The sequence below is a fragment of the Aethalodelphis obliquidens genome, unplaced genomic scaffold, assembly GCF_003676395.1.
Source record: "Aethalodelphis obliquidens isolate GAN/ISIS:26980383/991018 unplaced genomic scaffold, ASM367639v1 scaffold118, whole genome shotgun sequence".
Lineage (NCBI taxonomy): Eukaryota > Metazoa > Chordata > Mammalia > Artiodactyla > Delphinidae > Aethalodelphis > Aethalodelphis obliquidens.
The window spans coordinates 666930-680337 of NW_020838062.1; the positions used below are offsets into that span (position 1 = coordinate 666930).

The 13408-nt window shown below is 48.2% G+C and overlaps 1 protein-coding gene across 5 annotated transcripts in view; it reads left to right on the forward strand.

The window, feature by feature from the left end:
* Window positions 1-13408, forward strand: part of MTMR1 (myotubularin related protein 1) — a 77185-nt gene that overhangs the window by 35105 nt on the left and 28672 nt on the right. For 4 of the 5 annotated variants that reach the window (XM_027097946.1, XM_027097948.1, XM_027097950.1 and 1 more), the window contains 4 exons: window positions 5471-5572; window positions 5891-5974; window positions 6979-7128; window positions 7937-8125. In XM_027097946.1, coding sequence (XP_026953747.1) covers window positions 5471-5572; window positions 5891-5974; window positions 6979-7128; window positions 7937-8125 — 525 coding nt within the window. The remainder of the gene's footprint in view (window positions 1-5470; window positions 5573-5890; window positions 5975-6978; window positions 7129-7936; window positions 8126-13408) is intronic. The other variant, XM_027097949.1, reaches the window with a different exon arrangement.

Below are 13408 nucleotides of genomic sequence, written 5' to 3' on the forward strand. Positions count from 1 at the left end.
TTTTCTCTTCTTCTTCTGGAACCCCTATAATTCGAATGTTGGTGCGTTTAATGTTGTCCCAGAGGTCTCTGAGACTGTCCTCAGTTCTTTTCATTCTTTTTTCTTTACTCTGCTCTGCAGTAGTTATTTCCACTATTTTATCTTCCAGGTCACTTATCCGTTCTTCTGCCTCAGTTATTCTGCTATTGATCCCATCTAGAGTACTTTTAATTTCATTTATTGTGTTGTTCATCGTTGCTTGTTTCATCTTTATCTCTTCTAGGTCCTTGTTAACTGTTTCTTGCATTTTGTCCATTCTATTTCCAAGATTTCGGATCATCCTTACTATCATTATTCTGAATTCTTTTTCAGGTAGACTGGCTATTTCCTCTTCATTTGTTAGGTCTGGTGCATTTTTATCTTGCTCCTTCATCTGCTGTGTGTTTTTCTGTCTTCTCATTTTGCTTATCTTACTGTGTTTGGGGTCTCCTTTTTGCAGACTGCAGGTTCGTAGTTCCTGCTGTTTTTGATGTCTGTCTCCAGTGGCTAAGGTTGGTTCAGTGGGTTGTGTAGGCTTCCTGGTGGAGGGGACTAGTGCCTGTGTTGTGGTGGATGAGGCTGGATCTTGTCTCTCTAGTGGGCAGGTTCACGTCCGGTGGTGTGTTTTGGGGTGTCTGTGGCCTTATTATGATTTTAGGCAGCCTCTCTGCTAATGGGTGGGGTTGTGTTCCTGTTTTGCTAGTTGTTTGGCATAGGTTGTCCAGCACTGTGGCTTGCTGGTCGTTGAGTGAAGCTGGGTGCTGGTGTTAAGATGGAGGTCTCTGGGAGATTTTCGCTGTTTGATATTATGTGGAGCTGGGAGGTCTCTTGTGGACCAGTGTCCTGAAATTGGCTCTCCTATCTCAGAGGCAGAGCCCTGACTCCTGGCTGGAGCACCAAGAGCCTTTCATCCACACGGCTCAGAATAAAAGGGAGAAAAAGTAGAGGGAATTAGTAGAAGTATGAGGAAAGAAAGAAGGAAAGGAGGGAAGGAAGGAAGGAAGAAAGAAAGAAAGAAGCAAAGAAGGAAAGAAAGGAGGGAGGGAGGGAGGGAGGAAGGAAGGAAAGAGGGAAAGAAGGAAAAACAGAAAGAAAGAAGATACAGTAAAAATAAAATAAAGTATAATAAAGTTATTGAATTAAAAAATTCTTATTTAGAAAAAAAAAAGGGACGGATAGAACCTTAGGACAGATGTTGGAAGCAAAGCTATACAGACAAAATCTTACACAGAAGCATACACATACACCCTCACTAAAAGAGGTAAAGGGGGAAAAATCATAAATCTTGCTGTCAGAGACCACCTCCTCAATTTGGGATGATTCGTTGTCTAAAGGAGGGAAGGAAGGAAGGAAAGAAAGAAAGAAAGAAAGAACGAAGGTAAAGTATAATAACGTTATTAAAATTAAACTTGATTATTAAGAAAAAAATTTTTAAAAAAAACCATGGACGGATAGAACCCTAGGACAAATGGTGGAAGCAAGACTATACAGACAAGATCTCACACAGAAGCATACACATACACACTCACAAAAAGAGGAAAAGGGGAAAAAAATCATAGATCTTGCCCTCGAAGCCCACCTCCTCAATTTGGGATGATTGGTTGTCTATTCAGGTATTCCACAGATGCAGGGTATATCAAGTTGATTGTGGAGCTTTAATCCGCTGCTTCTGAGGCTGCTGGGAGAGATTTCCCTTTCTCTTGTTTGTTCTCACAGCTCCCAGGGGCTCAGCTTTGGATTTGGCCCTGCCTCTGCGTGTAGGTCGCTGGAGGGTGTCTGTTTTGTGCTCAGACAGGACGGGGTTAAAGGAGCCGCTGATTCGGGGGCGCACTCAGGCCGGCGGGGAGGGAGGGGCACGGAGTGCGGGGTGGGCCTGCGGCGGCAAAGTCCGGCGTGACTTTGCACCAGCCTGAGGCGCGCCGTGCGTTCTCCCGGGGAAGTTGTCCCTGGATCCCGGGAACCTGGCAGTGGCGGGCTGCACAGGCTCCGCGGAAGAGGGGTGTGGAGAGTGGCCTGTGCTCGCACACAGGCCCCTTGGTGGCGGCAGCAGCAGCCTTAGCGTCTCCCGCCCGTCTCTGGGGTCCGCGCTTTTAGCCGCGGCTCGCGCCCGTCTCTGGAGTTCCTTTAAGCAGTGCTCTTAAACCCCTCTCCTCACGCACCAGGAAACAAAGAGGGAAGAAAAAGTCTCTTGCCTCTTCGGCAGGTGCAGACTTTTCCCCGGACTCCCTCCCGGCTAGCCGTGGTGCACTAACCCCTTCAGGCTATGTTCAAGCCGCCAACCCCAGTCCTCTCCCTGAGCTCAGTCCGAAACCGAAACCCGAGCCTCAGAGCCTCAGCTCGCAGCCCCGCCCGCCCCGGCGGGTGAGCAGACAAGCCTCTCGGGCTGGTGAGTGCCGGTCGGCACCGATCCTCTGTGCGGGAATCTCCCCGCTTTGCCCTCCGCACCCCTGTGGCTGTGCTCTCCTCCGCGGCTTCGAAGCTCCCCCCTCCGCCTCCCGCAGTCTCCGCCCGCGAAGGGGCTTCCTAGTGTGTGGAAACTTTTCCTCCTTCACAGCTCCCTCCCACTGGTGCAGGTGCCGTCCCTATTCTTTTGTCTCTGTTTTTTCTTTTTTTCTTTTGCCCTACCCAGGTACGTGGGGAGTTTCTTGCCTTTTGGGAGGTCTGAGGTCTTCTGCCAGCCTTCAGTAGGTGTTCTGTAGGAGTTGTTCCACGTGTAGATGTATTTCTGGTGTATCTGTGGGGAGGAAGGTGATCTCCGTGTCTTACTCTTCCGCCATCTTCAAGGTCCCCCGAGGCTGTCTTTTCTCCACTGTATATTCTTGCCTCCTATCAAAGATAAGGTGACCATATGTGTGTGGGTTTATCTCTGGGCTTTCTATCCTGTTCCATTGGTCTATATTTCTGTTTTTGTGCCAGTGCCATGCTGTCTTGACTGTTGTAGCTTTGTAGTATAGTCTGAAGTCAGGGAGCCTGATTCCTCCAGTTCCTTCTTTCGTTCTCAAGATTGCTTTGGCTATTCGGGGTCTTTTGTGTTTCCATACAAATTGCAAAATTTTTTGTTCTAGTCCTGTGAAAAATGCCAGTGGTAGTTTGATAGGGATTGCATTGAATCTATAGATTGCTTTGGGTAGTAGAGTCATTTTCACAATGTTGATTCTTCCAATCCAAGAACATGGTATATCTCTCCATCTCTTTGTATCATCTTTAATTAATTTCATCAGTGTATTATAGTTTTCTGCATACAGGGCTTTTGTCTCCTTAGGTAGGTTTATTCCCAGATATTTTATGCTTTTTGTTGCAATGGTAAATGGGAGTGTTTTCTTAATTTCACTTTCAGATTTTTCATCATTAGTGTATAGGAATGCCAGAGATTTCTGTGCATTAATTTTGTATCCTGCTACTTTACTAAATTCATTGATTAGGTCTAGTAGTTTTCTGGTAGCATCTTTAGGATTCTCTGTGTATATTATCATGTCATCTGCAAACAGTGACAGCTTTTCTTCTTCTTTTCCAATTTGGATTCTTTTTATTTCTTTTTCTTCTCTGATTGCTGTGGCTAAAACTTCCAAAACTATGTTGAATAATAGTGGTGAGAGTGGGCAACCTTGTCTTGTTCCTGATCTTAGTGGAGATGGTTTCAGTTTTTCACCACTGAGGATGATGTTGGCTGTGGGTTTGTCATATATGGCCTTTATTATGTTGAGGTAAGTTCCCTCTGTGTCTACTTTCTGGAGGGTTTTTATCATAAATGGGTGTTGAATTTTGTCGAAAGCTTTCTCTGCATCTGTTGAGATGATCATATGGTTTTTCTCCTTCAATTTGTTAATATGGTGTATCACATTGATTGATTTGAGTATATTGAAGAATCCTTGCATTCCTGGGATAAACCCCACTTGATCATGGTGTATGATCCTTTTAATGTGCTGTTGGATTCTGTTTGCTAGTATTTTGTTGAGGATTTTTGCATCTATGTTCATCAGTGATATTGGCCTGTAGTTTTCTTTCTTTGTGGCTTCTTTGTCTGGTTTTGGTATCAGGGTGATGGTGGCCTTGTAGAATGAGTTTGGGAGTGTCCCTCCCTCTGCTATATTTTGGAAGAGTTTGAGAAGGATAGGTGTTAGCGCTTCTCTAAATGTTTGATAGAATTCGCCTGGGAAGCCCCCTGGTCCTGGGCTTCTGTTTGTTGGAAGATTTTTAATCACAATTTCAATTTCAGTGCTTCTGATTAGTCTGTTAATATTTTGTTTCTTCCTCGTTCAGTCTCAGAAAGTTGTGCATTTCTAAGAATTTGTCCATTTCTTCCAGGTTGTCCATTTTATTGGCATAGAGTTGCTTGTAGTAATCTCTAGCCAGACCCTGTTTATTTATGGACATTTAAGTTACTATTTCCATTCTTTCGCTGTTAGAAATAATATCACAACCGTAACTTCCTCACTTCCCCAGTTGCTCTTGGTTTACTTTGTTTGTGGTCATATTTATTTTCAAATTTGATGTAAGGTTAAAGAAGAATGAGATTTTTGTGTTTAGCTAACGACGTAGGTTTAGAAAGGTCAGGGGGTAGTGCTCAGATCAGTCCCAGGAAGAAACTGCACCGTCAGAGCCACCTCGTTGGCATTGCTCCTGAAAACTTCCACTTGATCTTTCGGCTGGCAGCTTGCATGGCAGGGTGCTTTCAGAAACCGATCTTGAGAAACAGCATTATAATTTCTGTAAGGAAGTCACTGAGGGCCATACATGACACAGAGTCCTTGCTTTGAGTTCAGAGGAGAAACCTCTGTTCCATTTCTATTTGATGGATGGTGTGAATTCCGTAATTGACTCTTTTAGCAACTTAAAGCCCACAACTGGTTGATTCTATAGCACACCTTTAGCAAGTAAGTGCACAGGACTTGATGGCATGTCTTTTATGTACTAAGCTTATTCTTGGTTCCATCTGATGAGGTTTTTCCCCAACACGTCCCCTTTGTTCCAATTTTCTCACTTAATCTTTTATTATCTTGTTGGAGGTGCTTTGCGAATTGCCTCGGTATCCACTGGTGATTGGTTACAGGACACCCCCCTCCCCCCAGCAAATACCAAAATCTGGGGCGCTTAATTCTCCTTATATAAAATGGCGTTAGTATTTGTACAGAGCCTACGCACATCCTCCTGTGTACTTTACATTATCTCTAGATTATTTATAATACTTAATACAATGTCAATGCTATGTAGGTAGTTGTTGGCACTCTGCTAATTCAAGTTTTGTGTTTTGGAACTTTCTGGAACTTTTCCCCCAGTGTTTTTGATCCATGCTTAGTTGAATCTGTGGATGTGCAGCCTGCAGATAGGGAGCGCCGACTATGTTTCATGAGAAATGAATAAAAATATTTTATTTATCTCTTCATAGCGTGGTGTCTACTTCATAGGTACTCAATACATGTTGAATAAACGAGTTTTGCTAATTGTTTAACAGGACATGAGGAACTTGCGACTTGCTTATAAACAGGAAGAACAGAGTAAACTAGGGATATTTGATAACCTCAACAAACATGCATTTCCTCTTTCCAATGGGCAGGTACGTACACCAAAATAAATCTTTTTATGTGTGGGTCTAAATGCCTTCACAGAGGTGTAAAAATTTCATGTTTAACTGTTCTTTCTTCCAGAGGTTTCCTTTATCTGTTTTCTCTCTGTTGGTAACTAATATTAGAATATTTTAAATTTGTCAGTTCTGTGTAGGATGAAGAAAACTGCCAACTTGTTGCTTCAAAATTTACAGATTAAAGTAGGAATCTTAATACATTCAGCTCATAACTGAATGAAAAGCTTTAATAGCAGGCATATGACATAGCAAAGAAATGCTGACATATGTATTTTGTGGTTTTGTATCCAGACACTCTTTGCATTCAACTATAAAGAAAAATTTCCAGTGAATGGATGGAAAATTTATGATCCAGTATCTGAATATAAAAGACAGGTAAAGTGTGTTGCTTATCAATCGGGAAATAATAGGTTGAGCATGTTTTTCCTAAAAGGGTAGAAATGTAGTGGAGAAGAAACCTTTTGAAACAAGTTGTCCATGGGTGTAACTCACTTGGCTTGTGGGTTCTTCAGCTCTGGATGTCCGTTCTCCCCATACCAAACCTTTGGTTATGGCACTGTTTGTTCTTCCTTTTTCCAGAGTGCAAGTGGAGTACAGGGACGGGGGTTGACAAACCAAACCAGCCAGATGGTTTTTATTACATATTCTGGTAGCAAATTAATGAGTAAGGATCAAAACCAGTGGTTTAAGTTGGATTTTAAGTATATGGCATGGCTACATCAGTCTGATGAGGTGTTCCTATACCTAGAAGCTCTTTAGTGCATTGTTAGTTTGAAGATATTCCAACAAGACGTTATTTTCATGACATTTACTCTTTGCCTGCACCTTATATTTGGTATGGTGATTTTATATTCCTTATTTTAGACATTTTTAAGAACTTTCTGCTTCTCTAAATGACTTCCATGGGTATTTTTAAGAACAGCACTATGCTCATTTGTTATAGAAAACATGACAAGAAATGCATACGACTGGGATTCAAGTATACAATTTTCATGTTTTAGTATGTTTGGAAATTATGCTTCATTAGGTTTTTTTTTAATGAATTAGGTAGGAAATGGGTTATATCAAATAAATGTATATTTAAACTTTTAAGTAGCAATGAACAATGAATTACAAATGGATTTTAGTAGAAAATAAGAAATGGGGACTTCCCTAGCGGTCAAGTGGTTAAGACTCCACGCTTCCACTGCAGAGGGCTCGGGTTTGATCCCTGGTCGGGGAACTAAGATCCCACATGCCATGGCCAAAAAAATTAATAAATAAATTTTTGAAAAAAAAGAAAAGAAAAGAAGAAATGGATGTGGTTCATGCTTAGTACTTTTTGAAAGTGTAAAAGTGTGCTCCTCTCCACCCCCTGACTTTCCTCTGACACCCTGCAGGGCTTGCCAAATGAGAGTTGGAAAATATCCAAAGTAAACAGTAATTATGAGCTCTGTGACACCTACCCCGCCATCATTGTCGTGCCAACTAGTGTAAAAGATGACGACCTTTCAAAAGTGGCAGCGTTTCGAGCAAAAGGCAGAATCCCAGTAAGTAATAAGCATTGTCATTTAGATATAAACGTGTACTGTATTCGATCTAATATGGAAAAAAGCAAGACAGAAAAAAATTAGTGAATCATCCTTGAGAAAATGCATTCTTTCTTAGATACTGAGTGCAAGGCTCTACCTATACTGGAAGGGGCACCATTGCAAAAGTAGACAGCAGCCAGCAGGGGGTGAAGTTTTTTAAACAACTTTGTTGATATATAAAAAACCTCCATGTGTTTAATGGATACAATCTGATGAGTTTGGATATATGTGTACACCCAGGATTCTATCACCACAGTGAAGCAGGGAGTGAACGATTTTGAGACCCGAGTTTGTGCTCTGGTATAACCCTGAGTCACTTGGCTGCTGGAGGAAAATGGGAGGTTTGGGGGCTTAGCTTTAGATTTCATTAAGAGACTGTATATTTACTTTGTCCTCATATGGCCACGTATGCCACTGTTGAGATCCAAAGGTGTTTTTAAATTAGGAAACAAAATAAAACTAGTCAATCAAATAGAAATGGGGCTTGATGTCAGTCATAGTTTGACTTAGTCTCTGGTTTTCTTAGAATCATAGAATTTTAAAGGTAGACGGGGATTCTTAGAGCTCATTTAGTCAGACTTCTTTCAGCCTGACCCAAACATTGAGTCCCAGGGCCACTATCACGCTGTCCTCAGGCTGACTCCTCCCCTTTGAGGAAAATATGCCGAAGCAGCTGTGCTTGAGAAGAGAACTTGTTTTCACTACCTGGTCATAGAGCACGTATTATTTTAGGACCGTACTAATATTTATGGCTTTCAAACACTAGGTGTTGTCATGGATTCATCCAGAAAGTCAGGCAACGATTACCCGTTGCAGCCAGCCACTTGTGGGTCCCAATGATAAACGCTGCAAGGAAGATGAGAAGTACTTGCAAACGATAATGGATGCTAATGCGCAGGCTCACAAACTCATCATCTTTGATGCCCGGCAAAACAAGGTCGCCAGCACCAACAAGGTACATTATTGATACTGCTGCAGAAGTTTTTCTCCTGTACTGTTTGTAAGTCATCATGCCATTCAAATAGCCCAGGGAAGGTGGACTCTTGCGGTGTAGCCCACAGCTGGGCCTCCTGGGTCCCTAGCCCTTGGGAATCCTGTCGTCTCATTGCCCCTCCACAATCCTGTCTGCTGAACTAATTAAGTAAAGACCCAGAAAGAGAATGATCACCTAGAGAATCTAGTAAGTATTTTAATGAAAGGATCATGAGGCCCTTGGAAGTCCCTTTAACCTGTGAACTATGGTGATTGCTTGATTAATTCATATCTGCCTGAAGTTCTGTTAGATTGGAGTCAGCTATGTGAAACAAGGCAGATACACAAAGTTGCCATCCGCACCCAGCTCCCATCTGATCCCCACCAGCTGAAGAGGCCCAGGCTGTGCTGTCAAGCCTCCAGTACCCGCTTTCCAACGGGAAGGGCTCTGAACGGCGTCATTTCTGTTTCCTGCAAATGACTTGCTGAGAGTGTGGTCCTGCAGGCAGCCTCTGGCAGTCAGAGTCCTGACCCCTCCACAAGGAGTCTCAGGTATGAGGATGGTGGCCACAGCCCTTACCATCTCATGCCTACCTGTAAGGTGATGCTCGGGTAATCAACATGCAGTGAGCATGTACTAGGGACAAGGTGCTGGGGGAAACACCAGGACAGACGAGGCTACATGTAGGAGGTGCCAGCTCGGTGTTCCGGGGGAGCTCGTGCCGCTGGGCGAGGCTTCACAGAGGAGATGGCGTTTGAGCTGGCCCTGGGTGATCAGCGGGATGAGACGGGCAGGGCACTCTAGACAGCACGAGGCCCCTTCAGCGGTGCGCCAGAGCGTGCCATTCATGAGAATGGCAAGAAGGGGGGTGTCTGAGGGTTCCCCCGCCGTGTCCCCCTAAGCAGTGCTTGGGGGTCTTTGTTTCTCTTGGCAGCTTGTGCCCCTTCTTTGCTCACTGATGAGTCCATCGTTGACCACAGTCTCCAAAGAGCCAACGTCTTGCGCCCCCCATCTCACTCTCGGGAGGATTCCTTCCCTCTTACTTCAAAGAGCAAACAAGCCGTCAGGTGCGCCCATGGCCCTTGAGGCACGTGCCTGCCAAGCGGCCCCCACCGTGAGGCGGGGTGGCGGGGGGCGTGCAGCGTGCTCCGCGGGAGCGTGGAGGCAGCGTGGTTGTTTGCACCTGACCGTGGGCAGTTACTGCATCTCTCTAGACCACGATCCCCTCATCTGAATTGGGAGCGGCAGCACACCTCCTTCCTGGGGTGGATGTGAAGGTTGCATGGGTGCCTGTCCCAGAGAAAGCTTTCGGGTCAAGTTTGCCATCTCTGCTACTGACCCGGAGTGGACGGCCCCATTCTCTTGACTCTCATGACATCTCTGCCCTGGACCACCCCCTCTCTGTACCCTGGCCGGCTCAGCCTCCTTCACTGCTTCCTCTCCCTCTTCCCAACTGGCAGATGGCAGCACGCCTGGAACCCAGTCTGGGGTCCTCTTTTCTCCTTTGCCCAGTCTCGCTGGGCCATCTCCTCCAGTGCCCTGATTCTCAACACTCCCTATGTGTTCAGTTTGCCACCCAAGTTTCTATCATGCTCTGATCCCTCCTGAGGTCCAGATGGGATTTCCATCCCGTCGTCTGGTTGGCATCCCCTCTTGGCTGTCTCCCAGGTAACAAAACCTCAGTGTATCCAGACCAGCCTAAGAGACAGGGTAGTGAGAACCCTCAGCTTTGTGTTCAGTTACATGTGGGGTTTCCTCCCTGCTCTGCCACTTAGTGCTCGATAGAACCCTGAGCAAGTTACTTAACCTCTCCAGAAGCCTCTTCTGTAACAGGGGAGCTGTCTCCCCTACAGTCTCTCATGTAGAGGGCTGCGTAAGGATTGAAATTGGGTGAGGAGAATGCACAGTGCTGGGTGTATCAGTATAGGATGCTGAGAGGCTAGCCCCACCCTGCCCCGGGGTCTGGCCTGGCACTGAGTGGTGGTGTCAGCTACTGAGTCGGGGAAGCTGGGAGAGGACCAGGGTGGGGAGAAAGATGGGCGGCGCGTGAGTTTCCTGAGGTGCTGAACCAATGACCACAAACTTGGCGGCTTAAAACAGCACACATTTATTCTCGCACAGTTCCGGCATCTGGCAGCACTGTGCTCCTTCTGAAGGCTTCCGGGGAGATCCATTCCCTGCGTTTTTGGGCTTCTGGTGGCTCCTCTGTGCACATGGCTACCGCCCTCCAGTCCCTGCCCCTGTCTTCCCACAGCCTCCCCCTCATTGTGTCTCTGGGTCTTCTCCCCGACTGGAACAAAGAGCTGCTGGCTGGTGGGCGGGGTCGTCTCTCAATGGAGGACCCGATGGTGAGTGGCATTGTATGTTAATTCAAAAGTCCAGACTCCATTATGGAGGGTTTCAAGTCAACTTTCTTCTTGAGAAAGTGAAGATGCAGGCAAGGAATTTCATTTTAACCTGTTGCAGTTGAGGAGCCTGTGTGGGGACAGTAAAGCTCTGGAGCTCAGAAAAAGGTCAGGTTGGAGGTCGAGTGGAGGTTGCAGCCTTGGAGGGGAGGGGATGAAGTTACCTAAGGAGCCTAGGCCACGTGGGCGGGGCCAGGCACCAGACCGCCTGAAATGCTGTCTGTGGAGGGTAAGAGAGGAACTCAGTGAAGGAAAGGGTGCTCCAGGTGGTCGGGAGGAGACCGCAGAGAAGAAGGGAGAGGTCCCAGATGCCAGGAGAGGAGGAGTGTCCAGGAGAGAACTAGGGGGAGGGGTGTCTTAGCTTGGACAGCTGTAACTAAATATCATAGGCTGGGTAGCTTATAAACAGCAATATTTATTTCTCAAAGCTCTGGAAGCTGGAAGTCTAAGATCAAGGCACCAGCAGATTCAGTGCGTGGTGAGAGCCCACTTCCTGGCTGTAGACAGCCCCGTTCTTGCTGTGTCCTCACACTGCCAGAGCAGAAAGGGGCAAGCTCTGTGCCGTCTCTTCTGGGAGGGGCACTAATCCCATCGTGAGGCCGCCTCCTTCATCACCTAATCTTTCCCAGAGGCCACACATTCTAACACCATCCCATCGGGAATTCAGGTTTCAACATGGGAATTTCGGGGGATTCAAACGCTCAGTCTGCAACGTCTTGGGGGAGGTGTGTGGACTTCGGAGTCTGAGGGCATGGGAAACCTGTCCTGCCACTTGCTGCCTTTGGCCTTTGGGAGTTGCCAGCCCTCTCTGAGGCTTTGCTTTTCTCACCTGGGAATCCTCCCTGCTGCCTAGGATCGGCATCCTGGCGGGCCTTCACCAGGTGCTGAGCAGCTGGCTTGAAATCACGAACCCGAGTCCATCCTTCAGCTGCCTCCGTCCCAAGCGGTGTTAGGCTTTCTTCTCCCTGAGGGTTGAGGATGGCCCTGCCGCCACTGCTGCTATGAGCTGATCCTTGGGGACTTGGGGGCCAGTGGGGAACAGTGTCCAAACATCGCTGGCTTCCTTCTGGAGCCCTGCTTTGCCCCCATAGAGAGAGGCCTGGCCAGCAGGTTCGAGTCTTTCAGAACTTTCTGAGCCCCCTGCCCCTGTTCCTGCTGGGGTATAGGTGGGGCCCCTTCTCCCCCTCCTTCCCCCTCCTCTGTCTCCAGCCCTCCGGGCGCCTGCTCTCTGTCCTAGCACGGAGTAGGCACTCATGCCCTTTTTCTCCCATGAGCCCATTTTCTGATTGTCATTTGTCTTGTTTGGAGCTTTAGTAATCAGTTTCCAGGCAACAAACTGGCTTTAACTACATTCTCCTGGTTAACACCAGCCCTGAGCACGCACGCCCTCCGTGCTGAAGTGCTTTCTGGGTGTGGGGCCTCTGCCCCAGCCTCAGGTCTCCCTCAGGGGTCCCTGCCCAGCTCGGGGCTTTTCGAGGTAGGTGCTGGGAGAGGTTATAATACATCAGTGCCCGAGTATGGGGGGCGTGCACCGAGCCTTGCACGGATTAGCGTTCATTAAGATCGTTTATTTAGTTAGTATTTAATCCCCACAGTGAGTCCCTGGAGTCTTTCCGGTGAGAAAGCTGGGCGCAGAGAGATGGTGAGGACCCATAGCTACTTGAGTGGCAGACCTGGGATGACGAACCCACGCTCCGTGCCACCAAAGCCTGTGCCTTTAACCCCTCAGCCAGCAGTGTCTTCAGTGGGCACCGAGGATATCATTTATGAAAACATCATCCTGCCACACAGGCAGGACCAAGCTCTAGGCTACTTTGGCCACAGTTTGTGTTCAGAGTGTTCTGTTGAGTGAGAGCGCCTCACGTCATCCTGTACCGGCCAGAGGACAGGCGCATCCAGACCCGATGACGACATTCTCTTCTTTCCCCGCCAGTCGTGTTTGCGGCTCCTGAGCTTGAGCAGGTCCTCGGCCCCTGCTCCGCCCCCGGTGGCTGGGCTCCGGTCCCCCGGCATGGCTGTGGCACGGGCTCGGGGCACACTCCCCCACCCCCGCCTCCCTGCCCACCCACCCCAGGCCCACACCCGGGCCGCCGAGCAGGACCCCAGGCTCCGGCCCCGGGCCCCAGGCTCCTGCCAGGCTCCCTGCCTCTCCTGGGCCCTCCAGGGGCTGGGTCAGCCCTTTACAACTCTTTCTCTCCTGGATGGCCCTGCCCCACGCCCTTCGTCCTCGACCCTTCTGCACAGAACACACCCAGCCTCAGACGGGAACTGCCCCCACCCCGTCCCTACCTCCACAGCCCGGAAACTAGGGTGGCCTCCCCGCTGCGTCCTCCCCCGACCCCCTGCCAGCTCAGCCCACCCTGCTCTTGTGCCCACTCCTTCCCGTGAAGTCTGTCCCAGCTGTGCAGATAAGCCCTCCCCGGAGTCCCCGTCCCCGTCCCCTCGCAGCTGGCTCCGCCGTTCCCCTACCCCCGTGCCCGTCTTGGCCTGGACTCTTCATGGTAAGGCCACCAAGTACCTGCTTGTCACGACCTCGCGAGCTTTTGACACAGTGAGTACCGTCTCCTTTTTGAAAGACTCTCTTCCCTTTTCTCTTTATCCTCCAGTCTTTGGCCGCTCTCCTCAGTCTCTTTTGCTCTGCATTCCCTAAATGTCGGCTTTCCGCAGGCTCTGGACCTGACTGCTCTCCTCACCACACATGCCGTCCCTGAGCCCTGGACGCCGTCCCCAGAGCCACCGCCCTGCCCTTCTTCCGTGCTCCAGAGCTCTGCGTCCTGCTCCCGAGACAGTTCCACCACTCAAAGCCCAGGGCTCTGTTCCTCCTCCAGAAACCAGTCCACAGTTTACAGTTCAGTGCCTT